The 14,897-nt window shown below is 43.0% G+C and overlaps 1 protein-coding gene across 2 annotated transcripts in view; it reads left to right on the top strand.

Annotated features, from left to right (window-relative positions):
- Window positions 1–413: 413 nt before the first annotated feature.
- Window positions 414–14,897, top strand: part of LOC114626532 (solute carrier family 5 member 4A) — a 41,980-nt gene continuing 27,496 nt past the window's right edge. The window contains exons 1-5 of one of the 2 annotated variants that reach the window (XM_028773952.1): window positions 414–618; window positions 1,314–1,385; window positions 3,218–3,322; window positions 5,835–5,894; window positions 9,639–9,743. In XM_028773952.1, the coding sequence (XP_028629785.1) occupies window positions 451–618; window positions 1,314–1,385; window positions 3,218–3,322; window positions 5,835–5,894; window positions 9,639–9,743 (510 nt within the window). In that variant the 5' untranslated portion in view covers window positions 414–450. The remainder of the gene's footprint in view (window positions 619–1,313; window positions 1,386–3,217; window positions 3,323–5,834; window positions 5,895–9,638; window positions 9,744–14,897) is intronic. The other variant, XM_028773953.1, reaches the window with a different exon arrangement.

Raw genomic sequence — 14,897 nt, 5'->3', positions numbered from 1 at the left:
GAGCTGCATGCCCTTTCTGCACAGGTTGTGGGGGTCTTGATGTAGCCTATGACTTAGACAACCTCTTCTGGGTAACCTCAGTTTCAGTGGACAAGTTTACCCAGGAATTTCATCTGTCTGATAAGGAACTTCTATCGTCTATGCCGCCTGACTCTGTCCTGTTTGTTCTCTCTTCTCACTTCCTGCATTTTCCTTAATCTCTTCTTTGCACATCTTTGTACCGGTGGCCAATTCTCTTTTGTCTACCTCCAGTGTTCATCCTCAGCTCTGACCTCTCTCCTTGATTTTCCAATTCCACTGAAGCTGGCACTAGTCACCTTAAAGGGAGAGCCTTAACATACAGGAGCAAACGGTTTAAAGGTCTCCGGTACACAGAAGCCACCTCTGCTCTCTTTCCCCACCTACCCGAGGCTGATCATTAACTTAGGACCTATATATAAAGAAGTGTCAATGCCTACCATGGAGACAGTGCTGCCTATAGCCATGGCCAGCACAGCAAGTGTCAGTACCAGCCCTGGAAGCTCAGACCTGTCTTCACTGTCGGACAACATCAATAATGCTGCTGACATCTCTGTCATTGTCATCTATTTTGTGGTGGTCATGGCTGTTGGAGTGTGGGTATGTAGGAGCCCAGTGAGGTTTCTGGGTGGGCGCTAAGATTACAAGGGGGAAGACATGTCATACTGGACCAGTGGAATGATGAACTGAGACAATGTTTCTCCAAGTATCATTGTCTTTCTGCCTGGAAACGTTGCCTGTGTGTGACATGAATGATAATTGTACTGAATGAATTCATTCTCTAAGTAAGACCATCATTTGAACACAGCCAGGGCTGGGTGCTCCCTGTGCTTGCCGTGCCCAGCACCCGATATCAAAACCACAAATATCTTATCTTAATTTACTGGCTTCTCTTGGCTATCTAGTCATGTTCCCGATTACCGAGTGGGAAGTTTAGACCATTTGTATTCTGTTTATTCTTTCCCTTTAATATCAAGTTTGAGGCTCAAACTTTTCTTCCAAAAACAGCTTTCAAGATGCGGGATTCTGCTTTCCTAAACTGAATTAAATCTTGGGTTCTCGCGTGTAATTTCTTGAAGTCCTTCATCTGAGTTATTATTAAAACCATTACTTGTATGTCGATCAAAAACTGATGTTGCACTATTCAATCTAGAAAGGCATGTCTCTGGGTAAGAGTTGGGGGGACTGCTGAAATATCAATGTTTAGCCTGCTGTGTGGAGCAGCTTGCAGAGGTTTCCCTGAACTTGGGCTCAGCTGTGGTTTCTAACCTTCCAATGGTTTCTTTTCTGTCCAGGCAATGCTGAAGACGAACCGAAGCACTGTTGGAGGCTTCTTTCTGGCAGGTCGCTCTATGACTTGGTGGCCAGTAAGTAGGTCAGAGGTTTCTGGGAATACATATTGATTGAGAAGTCATGATGGCAGCAGGGATGCCTGACATCTTTCTTTCTTTCTTTCTTTCTTTCTTCCTTCCTTCCTTCCTTCCTTCCTTCCATCCTTCTTCTCTTCCTCTCTTCCCCTCCCCTCCCCTCCCCCTCCCCCCTCTCCTCTCTCTCCCTTAGGTCTTCCACTTTAAGACTGCAACCTAGGATTCCAGAAAGGTCATACAATATGAGTTGTAAACAGCTTTAGCCTGGCCTCTGCAGACCTATCAAATCAGTTCAATTTCACACGCCTCTCCTTTGTTCTCATGAAAACCCTTCTTAACATCGATTAAATCCCTGAATTCCTTTTCTGCTCCCAATCCTGAGATAACCCTGCTCCTGTCTGGGAGATTATCTCCTCCAGTTTACTCCCTGATCGATCCGCCTTGAACATCCTGTTCTGTTCTGCACACTTACTGATTGCAGGCTCGGCTCACTGCGGTGATGTTTATAGTGATTCTCTTGGACGGTTGCCTGCAAGATTTGTTCTTCTGAGGTTTGGTGCCTGGCTTCCTCAGCCAGATGTTTCACTGTGGTAGAGTCAGCATATGCCTACATGAACCTAGAAAGTATTGGGGTTAGATTCAGTATACAGAGAGTGCTCAGTAAATGCTCCTTCAACAGATGCTCTGTTTTGTCTAGATACCATAAAGGGAAATGGAATCAGCAATCTAGCGAGGATGGTAGAAATGATTTTACTTGGTGCACAGTCAACAAAGCATTGGCTTCTTGCTATTCTTTTTTTTTTTTTTTTGTAAACAAGGAATCTTCAACTAATCCTAGAGATGCAAACTGGCTCCATCCTTCCCTGACCCCAAACACCTTCTTACAAAGAATACTTGTAAAAAGGGATGAAAAAAAAAAGCAAAGAAAGCACCTCAGGATCTCAGGGCTAGAGCTAGTCTCTGCCCATTGAAGAGCGCTCTCTTGGCCCCTGAAATTTAACATCAGAAACAGGGGCAACGGTTGTGAGAAGAGAGAGAGATCCCTCTGATGAAACTTTGGAGTCTGTCACCGACTCTAGATCACGTGCTGGTAGGAGATCTGGAAGTCTGAGGCTCTACTCAGAACCCACGGAGGATACACTAAGGTATCCTTAGGGATACACTAGGTGTCCCCCTAAGGTCTGCTCTACAGGTTTTCCTGTAAAAAGGCACTTTGTGCCTTAGAGGTCAGTCTATCATGAACACAGAACGATACCACTGCTACATGGGGCAGCTGTAGTCAATACACTGTGGCATAGGAAACTAGACACTGTGTACCAGTGCAAGAATACATACCTGAATTTTAATTTCCACCTAGTTGCAAGTTTGTGCATCTTATTCTTCAGATACAACAAACCAACCGACAAACAAAAAACATTTTTAATTCTTCTCAGTGTGAACCGTGTTCTTGGCTCATGAGCCACAGAATAACCGGTAACAGACTAGTTTTTCCGGATGCACAGATGTTTATTGCTTTGGCAGCAAGAAGTGGGACCTATACATTCCAACACCTACCTGTTTCCAAGGAGTCTTTTAAATCTAACTTTAGTGGTTCTCAACCTGTGGGTCACAACCCCCACAGGGGGTGTGTGTGTGTCGTACATCAGATATCTTGCATCTCAGATATTCCCATTACAATTCTTAACAGTAGCAAAACTACAGTTAGGGAAGTAGCAACGAAATAATTGTATGGCTTGGGGGGGGGGTCACCACAGCACAAGGGAGTGTATTACAGGGTCGCAGCCTTAGGAAGGTTGAGAACCACTGCCTAAGTTTGATCGCTTGCCTTGCAGATGGGCGCCTCTCTCTTTGCCAGCAACATCGGCAGTGGCCACTTCGTGGGCCTGGCTGGGACAGGCGCGGCTTCAGGAATCGCCGTCACGGCGTTTGAATCACATGTGAGTGACAGAAAATATCTTTGTTCTTTTGAGTCAAATCCACGTCTGGGTATTTTCAACAAAATGTATCTAGGTTTTTGCTGGGAGTCAATATTGGATTTGCCCATTTTGTTCTGGTTTGTAATTTCCCCTCACGCAGTCCGATCTTCGTTTGTCCTTGAGCGCTTCCGTGGCCTCATTCTTTTCCTAGGTAGTCATTCCCACCAGGATGTCACTTATGTACAGCTCAAGCCCCACTTTCACGTGGTCCCTGTGACTCTTGAGCTTTCTGAGATGTCACACAGTGTTTCCATTCTTGAACCAGACGCAAGGAATAAAGCAAACAGAAGTATGCTGGGGAAATGCTCCAGAGCGGATATGCTTGCCACACCGGCAAGGGGACTCGAGTTCAGATCCCCAGAAGCCATGTGAACACTGCGGAGACATGGCAGCCCACCTGTCGTTCCAGCCTCAGTGGCAGAGACAAGGGATTTGGCAAACTGGCCAGTGAGACTAGTCTGTGAGCTTTCAGGTCGACTGAGAGCCCCTGCTTCAGAGAATAAGGTGTGGGCAATTGAGGAAGATTCTCAACATCAGCCTTGGGCCTCCACACGTGTTCGTGCACACCATAGACTCAAGGGAAGATTAATATCTAGGTCAGGCATTTGGGACTTTAACCCCAGAACTGGAAGGGCAGAGGCAGGGCCAGGGCCAGGGCCAGGGGTAGGGGCAAGGTTAGGGGCAAAGTTAGAGGCAGGGACAGGGACAGGGACATAGGCAAAGCCAGAGAGTAAGGGATAGAGCGACAGGGAGGCAGAGAGAGGCAGAGAGAGAGAGGCAGAGAGAGAGAGGCAGAGAGAGACAGAGACAGAGAGAGGCAGAGAGAGGCAGAGAGAGGCAGAGGAGAGGCAGAGGAGAGGCAGAGGAGAGGCAGAGGAGAGGCAGAGAGAGGCAGAGAGAGGCAGAGAGAGGCAGAGAGAGAGGCAGAGAGAGAGAGAGGCAGAGAGAGAGGCAGAGAGAGAGAGAGAGAGAGAGAGAGGCAGAGAGAGAGAGGCAGAAAGGCAGAGGCAAACAGATTTCTGTGAGTTCAGGATAATCTGGTTTACTTAGTAAGTTCCAGGCCAGCCAGGCTATATAGAGACCCTGTCTCAAAATGAATAAATAAATGACAGGAACAGCGTTATCTCCTATTTTCACGACTTATGACCAAGTGGGACAGACGAACGTGTGCTAACTGTGGTGTGGAGAGGACAGAGACAGAAGCATTTGCCATATTGAAAGATCATTGTGTGTCAATATGTTTCCCTGTGGCTTTTCTTTCTTGGTGGGTTAAACAATATCAAGTGGTCATCATCAAACACATAGACATTTGAGCAACATGAAATGGACTGGGGAGGTTGTACACAAGTGCACGTGCACGCGCACACGCACGTGCGTACACACACACACCCCAATAATAATAACTGAATAAAATAGATCATGAAGGAGTGAGAGGCACAGGAGGAGTTGGAAATTAACTGAATTACAGTATGCATGAGACAATTCTCAAAAAATCGTTTTGAAAAAGAGAGATCGCACAGGAAGCATATCCGCCATAGATAACGGTAGGGGTTATTGGTACATACCATGAGGGTTTACAGATGCTTGTGTCCGGAGGAGGAAAAACTCAGGTGAGGCCTGACAGTGCAATAGCAGTGTGGTAAGGAGTGAATGCTTTGAAAGATGGCCAAGGTAAAACCTGCGAGGCTTTACGACTGACCTCCTAGGTGTTCTGTTGCTGTTTTACAGAAATCTGTGTCCCTTAACTAGACCCTAAATTCTTAAAAATGGAGAACATGTTTCTGTCTGCCCATACTGCACTAGCGTACAGGTGGCATGCTGCGAGAGTACAGATGGTGCTTTTACCAACTAAGCTACCACACGGGGCCCTATTGTATCCTTTCTACTGTGTGTGTGTGTGTGTGTGTGTGTGTGTGTATGTGTGTGTGTGTGTGTGTGTATGTGTGTGTATTGATAGGATAGACAAAGTTGGACTATGGTGTGGCTTTAAACAAGCCACCCTAGATAGGACTCAGGAAGTGACGTCACTTGGGTCCCTTCCAAACACCTATGCCTTTCCAAGGCTGAAGGTTGTTCTGTTGCTTTTCCCTATTTTACCTCAAAAATATCAGGACATATCCAGACTTGGTCAGATATGCCTTGTGATCTGGGGTCATAAACCATACGACGAAGACCACCTCCATCGGCATGGAGAATATGACCTATAACCCAATGTGTATCACTCTCAGGTTGAGCACATCTAGGTATTTTTTTTTAATATAGCTTTTGACCTTCAATTTCTTTAACCTCGAAGATGACATCCTTCATGTTATGACAGTAATGACCCTGCTGGTTCTACCTACTTCACTAGCTAAGAAAAGTGATTGGGTTTTTTTTTTTTTTCTGTTTGTTGGTTTGTCTTGAGATTCAGAGGTCAGAGGTCATAAGGCCACAAGCCAAACCATCTTTAAATGTTGCTCTTGGTTTGTTACAGTCGTTTGCCTTGCTGCTGATGCTTGGGTGGTTTTTTGTCCCCATCTACATCAAGGCTGAGGTGAGTATCTGACATATCTGTCACGTGTTTCTTTATCTACTTATTCTTTATGTTAAATCTTGAAACCTAAGTACTTGGCCCTCGTTGGTCCTATTGCTAATATTATACAGAAGAAAAAAATATCAAATTCCTTGCCCATAGAGTTCCCCCCCAGGATAGAAGAGAATGTGCCTGTTGACAGGTGAATTCAGCGGTGGCCCTGCCTAACGATCACTGTGGTAGACCTGAGTAGAGACCATCCTCAAAGCTGGAGGAGGAGGCTCGTAAGCAATGTTTCCAGAGAGCAGGATGCCCATATCGGTTCTCACACAGATCTCCCTCCTGAGTAGAGAGCAGAGCTGGAGTCAGGGGCATGTCTTAGGAGATGTGCTTCAGGAGTGATCTGGCTTGAGTCCTGGGAGATAAGGCTGACTTCTTCAGATAGAAGGGAAGGGGGAGGAGCCATGTGAGGGGAGGACTGAGAGGAGGGGGGGGAGCCGTGATCAGGATGTAAAGTGAATGAATGAATGAATGAATGAGTAAATGGGGAGAAAAGAAAATTGTATGATGGAATAAATACGTGGAAGCTGAAAATCTTTCTTGGGGTATTTGGAGGTCAGTTAAAACCGAGGCTAAAGTAGAGTTCTGTGGGGGGGAGAGCGAGGAGAACTAGAGACACCTGCAGACACAGTGGAGGCGGGGTCTAGTTTGTGAGAGCTTCCTGTGTATCCTTACCTGGGAAGAGGATTGAGGACGGTGGGGGGAGGGAGGGAGGCAGAGAGAGTAATAGAGAGGAGATAGTCAAAGAATGATGCATGTGCAAGTACCACAATGAAAACCATTGTTTTGCATAATTAAAATGTGCTAATAAAGATACAGCGATCTCGGGGCTGGAGAGATGGCTCGATCATTCAGAGCACCGGCTGCTCTTGCAGAGACCCCAGATTCTCAGCACCCACAAGGTGACTTAGGGCTATCCCTAGCTCCTGTCCCAGTGACTCCAGCACCCTTTCCTAACCTCCTCAGGCACTACACACATAGAGCACACAGACACGTATATAGGCAAACACTCACACACATAAAAGAAAAAGAATACAACGAGATGAAGTTAATATGTCCTTAGCATGATGACTAAAACGCTTTAAACAATGATGCCATTTTAAAAAGGTATTCTTGGGAAAGAGAGATGTCGCAGTTGGTAGAGGCACTTGCTGCCAAGCCTGAGCACTTGAGTTCAGTCCCAAGGAGCCATGCAGCAAAAGGAGAGAATCAACCCCTACAAGTGTTCCTCTGACCTCCACATACACAAATTCTCTCTCTCTCTCTCTCTCTCTCTCTATATATATATATATATATATATATATATATATATATATATATATATAGTGCATGTGTGATATTTGTCTATATATAGCCTCTATATGTCTATGTATATACTCTCTATACAGACTACATACAGAGACATATATATGCATATACACATAAAAATAAATAATAAATATGATTTTAAAAATTTGAAGTGTTCTATATCATCTTGGAAGTAGGAGGTACAGGGCTTTCAAGGATTCAAGGGTCATGATCAGATTCCCATTTTATGAAGTTGCTCTTGGGCATTCAGGTGGACAATGGACTTGAACAAAAGTCCATGCTCTCTGGGGTTGGGACGATAGCCAGCAAAGTGCTTGCCATGCAAACACGAGAGTGTGAGTTGGATCCACAGCACCTGTGTAAAAATGCTGGACCTGCTAGTGTGTGCTTGTAATCCACCACTGATGAAGCAGACACAGGCAGATGCCCTAGGACTTCCTAGACAGAAAGCCTAGCCCAATCGTCAAGTTCCAGGCTAGTAAGAGACCCTGTCTCAAAAAGGCAAGGTGGAGGGTGCCTTAGAGACAACACCCATGGGTGTCCTCTGGCCTCCACATGCATTCACATACACACACACATACACACACACACAAACACACAAATGTTCATGAAATCTTGGCTAGGATTGGTAGCACATGCCTGTAAAACCAGAATTCAGGAGGCATGGGCAGAAAGATCAGGAGTTCAACATCATGCTTAGCTACCCATTAAGTTTGAGGCTAGCCTGGGCTACATGAGTTGGAGTCTCAAACAAAATAATGATTAAAAGTTCATGCAATCTCTTTTGAGGCTTAAGGAAGGAAACAGGGAAGAAGGGAAGCCACTTCTTGGTTGCTTGTGATGTGTTTGTCAGCAGGTTCGAGAAGTAAAGGCAGCACGAACAATCTTAAGGCTTGAAGTTTGGGGACCAAGATGCATGAGGCCTTCATAAGTGGAATAAGAACTTCGGGGGGGAGCCAGAGATGGAGAATGGGGCAGTAATGGATTAACAGTATAACTCTGTGTGTGTGTGTGTGTGTGTGTGTGTCTATCTGTCTGTATGTATGTATGTATGTATGTATGTGTGTGTCTGTATGTGTGTGTCTGTGTGTATCTGTGTGTGTATGTGTCTGTGTGTGTGTCTGTGTCTGTATGTGTGTCTCTGTGTGTGTCTGTGTGTGTGTCTCTGTGTGTGTGTCTCTGTGTGTCTCTGTGTGTGTTTGTGTATGTGTGTCTGTGTGTGTGTATCTGTGTGTATATGTGTCTCTGTGTGTCTGTGTGTGTGTGTGTGTGTTGGTACTTGTAGTACATACCTGCAAAAATGTGCACGTCACGCTGGTGAGGCGAGAGAGCTCTGTGAGAACCAATATGAGCATCCTGCACTTTGGAAACATTGCTCCAGTACCTCACGTAGCCTTGAGGATGCCACAGTGAACACACACCAGGAGTTCAGACGGCCTTTCTCCAAGATGGTTATCTGAAAACCCACAGGGATGAGGAGTCCTTCCTTTGCACTTCTGCAGAAGGTGGCAAAGCTGTTGGTTCCTAATATCCCTACCGAAAGGTGCTGTCCTTGGTTCAAGAACTCGTTTCCCAAAACATGAGTATGGTTTGGGTTATAGCTTGCCGTCTCTCCAGGGCTGCTCTCAGTTGGTGGTCTGCTAAGAATTCCTCTTCTTGTTTTTGATAAAAATGGATGTGTGCTTATTCACATATATTATAATGGAAGAGATTAAATAATGAAGACCATCACTCTGATAAACACAGAAAGCTGTATTTCTTATTCTAAATGTCTGATGAGCAATCGCTTACCTTAGTAAAGAAAGTTACAGCTCGTTTTCTAAGCTGATTTAATGTAACTCTTATTCTCAATAAATGGAATCATATAAATACATATGAATACAATATTCTTAATATACTTACAATATTCTCAACAATCAATTTATTACATAATTATATTATAATTTATTATTTATAAATAATATAATATATTATATTATATATTATATTATATATTATAATATTATTATATTATTTTTGCTGTACTGCATCATTACTTGTAAAAGCAATAAAAAAAATTTGTCGAGTGTTGTCCCAGTGTTTGGTGATGCTGCGGGTATTTTATTTATACTTTTGAACTAAAACCCCTACTTTGAGAAAAGGGGAATCCAGAGACTATCATTTGCTCAAAGTTGTACTTCATAGTAAACATCAAAGCCTGAAGACACTTTCATTTTGTCTCCAGTGCCCGAGTTCAATCCAGAATCATCACTCTGCTGAGGAATTGTGTCTCTCTCACCTCTGTATCCCCCAAAATGTTGTGAATAGTGCTTAACTGCCTGTAGTCACTTAGTAGATGTCAAATCATCTGAAGGCACTAGGCTTTGAGGTGAATTCTGTGGCTGTCTGTCTTTGCAGGTGATGACCATGCCAGAATATCTCAGGAAGCGCTTTGGTGGGAAGAGACTTCAGATCTATCTCTCCATCCTCTCCCTCCTCATCTGTGTGATATTGACAATCTCAGTGAGTTCCCTGCCTTGCAGCCTTCGAGAGTCCACAGTTTGCTTGTTGGGGCCAGCTGCTAAAATCAGGAACTGGCCTATAGAGACTGCAGCTGATAGCACTAGCAGGTTCAAAACTTCCTGATGCCTTAAATTTCCTGGGTGAGAAAATGCCCAGGGTATCCCACATGCCTAGGGACTTTCACATCCTGAGAACCACAAGAGTGTAGACCCATCCCTGGAGAGCATTCTACATATAAAAAAAAAGCAGGTGTGACCAAAGAAGTTGGTCACACTAGTAATTACTGCTGCTTACCACAGGTGCCTCTTGCTTTTGCCTTGCCCACTGGGCAGTAACTTCCTTATATTTTCTCTGAACCAGCTCTGATTTACATTTTTTCTCTTCAGTTTAATTATCAAATACCTGATCCAGGAGGGAAGTACTTTGTATCATTCAACCAACTTAAACTTGCCTTATCAAAGACTACCCTTGTAAAACCTGGGTCATAAATGAGCCCGCTAAAACAATTATTTCCTGGAAATCATCTCTGATGAAAGACGACAGGTATTGGGACTTTGAGCCCCATGTGAGGAAAAAAAGAGTAACTTATTTATTCTTATGTAGCTATGCCTAAAAAAACAAAACAAAAACCAAAAACATCTGGGCTTATAGCCTGAGCACCTGTGTCAGTGTTAGAGCAAAGTTGCCTTCCCTGTTCTGTTGGGCTGTTAACAAGTAAGCCAGTTGCTGGGCCTGGATGCTACGGGTTTTCCTAATGCCATGTGAGTACTTTTACCCTTTATTGAGCTGAATTTCCCAAGCAATAGGAGTTGCCGCACATTAATACTTGACTACTTAAGAAGCCAAGCGCAGATGTGCTCTGGACCACCAGGAACAGTGTTAGTACCTGCCGGGTAGAATTGGAAATGACCTTTCCATTAAACAGTCCCTGAGGTGGCAAGGTTAGAAGCAGTAGACCACCACTGGGTACCAGAGACTTTGTTCTCTCTGTTCTCCAAGTGCCTAGGACTTGTTAATCTCCAAGGTCCTCTCTGACATCTACAGCTTTATGGTTCCAAAGATCGTGAGTGTGTACCAAAACAGAAGGCAGCAGTTAAAGGATCCCTTGAGGGATGGGGCCTTTTGGAGGGCATGGTTCTGGGTTGTAACGGAGGAATGTAAGTAAGCCGGGCGGGGTGCAAAGAGTTCGTGCACGTGTTTTCCATGTGTGCCTGTGATTAGCTGGTGGCTTGGCAGCAGGCCTCTTATGCTTACGAGGTTATGTCCCCGAGTGATATTAATGATATTAACCTTAGATACATTTGTTTATATATACATACACCCCGATAGCCAATTCTATCCTGGCTACTTATTAAACAAATTGTTACAAGAACTTAAGATGGAGGAGTTTTCAGATTCTTGCCTGTTAGGATCGAGAAAAGAGGGACCACAGGTTCTCAACCTCCGGTAACTTAGACGTGGAGGCTCATGAGTGGACAAGATGTCCTGTAATCCCCAAGTATTTCAGTTCATACTTCCTAGGAAAGCTGCCGATCTCCTGGGAAACAACAAAACTGGGAAATTGACGTAGCTAAAAACTACGAGTGTAGTAAGATATTAGCGATTGTTCCAAAATGGTCTCTTTTAGCAAAAGAAAATCCCAAGTTGTTTAAATTCCTCTTTATTAGAAATGTTTCTTTTTCTTTGTTTTTCCTTTTTTCTGAAGATTTTTTTAACTACTTTATTTTTAATGAGTTAATTTTCCCACTCGTAAATTTATTATTTTTATAGAAAATACATTTTTTCTACACAGTATGTTTTTATTATGTCCCCCCACTCCCAGTTCCTCCCAGATGCTCCCACTTTCCCACCTCTCCAAATCCACACCCTTATTTTCTCTCTCATTAGAATAAAACAAGCATCCAAAATAATAATAATAATAAATAAAAACAAACAATAGAACAAAACAGAAAAGAGCAAAAGAAAACACACAAGAAACATATACAGATGCTGACACACACATTTGTACACATGGAAAACCCATAAAAGCAAAATCAGGAACTATATCAGGAAAAGATCTATAAGGTAAAATAAATAAATAAATATGCTCGGATGAAGCATTATAAGACAAAAAAACAAAACAAAACAAAAAACAACAACCAAAAAAACTCCAAAAAACTTACCAATGAGTTTGTATTCTTTCAACTGTCTACTGCTGGGCATCGGTGAAGACTGACTTTCCTTTGTGAGTGGTTACCGATTGGAGGTAGCTTATGGGTTAGGGGTGGGTCACTTGTCCACTTCCCCTGACAGCACTGGGACCCTATCTGGTCAAGCCCTGTGCAGGTCTTATGAATACAGCCACAGTCTCTGGGAGTCTGTGGTCAGTCCTGTTGTGTCTAGAAGGCCTTGCTTCCCTGGTGTCCTCCACCCCCTCTGGCTCTCACAACCTCTCCTCCTCTTCTTACTCCTTCTCTTCCTCCTCTTCTTCCTCTTCCTGTTCCTCTTCTTCCTCTTTCTTCTCTTTTTCCTCCTCCTATTCCTCCTCTTTTATCTCTTCCTTTTTCTCTTCCTCTTTTTCTTCCTCCTCCTCCTCCTCCTCCTCCTCCTCCTCCTCCTCTCCCTCCTCCTTTTCATCTTCTTCTTTCTCTCCCCCCTCCCTCCTCCTTCCCCTCTTCCTCTACTTCAGAGTTCCCCGAAACCTGAAGGGGGGGATTTGATGGTGACATCCCATTTAGAATGGAGTGTTCTAAGGTCTGACATTCTCTTCTCACTGTCCAGCTGTGGATCTCTGTATTTGTTCCCATCTGCTGGAGTAGGAAGCTTCTCTGAGGATGGCTGAGGGAGACACTGATTATGAGTACGCTACTAGGAATCATTTTATTGGCATGTTCCTTTAGGAGAATATTAGTATTTGGGTTTCCCTTATAACCATGGAATATCTCAGGTTCTTTAACACCCAAGCAGTATCAGGCATGAATTCCATCTTATGGAGTCCCTCTTAATTCCAGTCAGATGGTGGTTGTGCCACCATTGCACCAGCATAGCTTACAAGCAGGTCACTGTTGTACATTACTGGGTGTGTAGCTGGGTAGGAGTTTGTATTTCTTGTCTGGCAGTGTACAGCGCATTTTCCAGTACTACAAACACTGGTCAGGGGGAGTCAAGGCTCTAGGTAGACACCAGCTCAACTTCTCCGTGTTCAGTGAGTTGTGAGGATGTTGTCTTTAGCAATACGGTCTTACCATCAGTTTCTGGAGAACAGCTGATACCCTTGTCAATAGCCTGGCTTGTTTAGGGGTTTCCGTGGGGCCCGTTTAGCTAACAACTCAATGAGATGCAACCCATTCCTGGAACTAGAGATTTCATTGGGTAGCAAGAGATATCTAATTGGGGATTTTTCTTCCCTATTATTTGGTGAATCCAATTTAGATTTCTTTCATAGACGTATATATTTTAAGAAGCTTCTATTGTATTAGGTTTCCATATGACACCTCAAATGGCTCTTATTTTTACCCATCTTCCCCATTTTCCCTCCCTTAGTCGCCTCTCTCCTCCCCCTCCCAATTTGGTCTCCCTTTCCAGACTTCTCTAGAAATCTATTCTATTTCTCCTTTCTAGGGATGCTTGCCCTTCCTTCCTAATCCCTTACTCTGTACCTAACCTCAGTGGTTATACAGCTTGTAGCTTGCTTTTTGAAGAGTTAACAGCTAGTATCCATGTATAAGTGAATACATACCATATTTGTCTTTGGGGGTCTGGGTTACCCCATTCAGGGTGATAATTTTGTCTAGCTCTATCCATTTACCTGCAAATTTCATGATTTTTTTAAAAAATGGCTGAGGTGTATTCCATTGTGTGATTAAACCACATTTCCTTTATTCATTCATGTGCTGATGGCCATCTTGTTAAATAAGATACCACAGCCTAAGAATTGTGTGTACTATTAGGTTTGGGGGTGCTCGTTAGTTGCCAATGAGAATCTGTAATTGTGAGATATATATATGTATATATATATATATATATATATATATATATATATATATTTGATAAATGTGTATAGTGTATCCGAGTGATATGTGTGCATCATCTTGTTTGTTTCCTTCCCAACTTAGACCATTTATGTTCTCAGAAGAAAGATATACACACAGCCTTTATATTTTAATGTGCCTTAAGTAGCACAAGAGCTAGATAGTTGCCGACCCTCCATGCTGTTAGAATCTACCTCTTACCGATAACTCTGAGTTACTACTTACTAACTTCTATGTTCCATCTTGGCTGCTCTGAACTCCAATTAGTCCTCTGGGCCACATTCCCTTGGCCCCAAGCCCAGGGGGTTCTCCTTGATTCTCTGTCTCATGACAACTCTTGTCTCTCTCCTGCACACTCTTCTAAGTCATGGGGGCTCGCATCTCTCTCCTTCCTCATTATTCATGGTCCCAATCGAGGGCAACCTAAACTTCGCCTATCTCTCTTCTCCCCAGCTATTGGCTGCTGGCATCTTTATTTACCAATCAGAATTAACTGGGGGCAGGGATCCTCAGTGTCTTATGAGCAAAGAGTTTTGGGGGAACCCAAATTAACATTAGAATGCAAGTAGCATTAGGCCAAACCCACTACACTGTACATGCCACCTGCCTACCTGTAGTTCTCTGAAAGATCCTATCTCAAGGAAATGAGACAGAGAATGACAGAGCAGAATATCTGACCTCCTCCTTTACCCCTTACACACATGCAGGTGCATGCACACACAGAAATGCACACATACACATGCACACACACAAATATACACATATCACTTGTATACACTATACACATTTATCAAAAGTATATACATATACAATATATATACATATATATGTATACATATACAACATGTATGTATACATATACAATATATATGTATACATATACAATATGTATACATATATACGTATACATATACAATATATATGTACACATATACAATATGTATATATATATATACAATATATGTGTGTATACATATACAATATATATGTATATATACAATATGTATGTATACATATACAATATATATATACAATATGTATATATACATATACAATATGTATGTATGCATATACAATATATATATGCATATATGTATACATATACAATATATACATATATGTATACATATACAATATATACATA

This window comes from Grammomys surdaster, unplaced genomic scaffold (genome assembly GCF_004785775.1).
Source record: "Grammomys surdaster isolate TR1022 unplaced genomic scaffold, NIH_TR_1.0 237, whole genome shotgun sequence".
Lineage (NCBI taxonomy): Eukaryota > Metazoa > Chordata > Mammalia > Rodentia > Muridae > Grammomys > Grammomys surdaster.
This window is presented reverse-complemented; position numbering and strand designations above follow the sequence as displayed.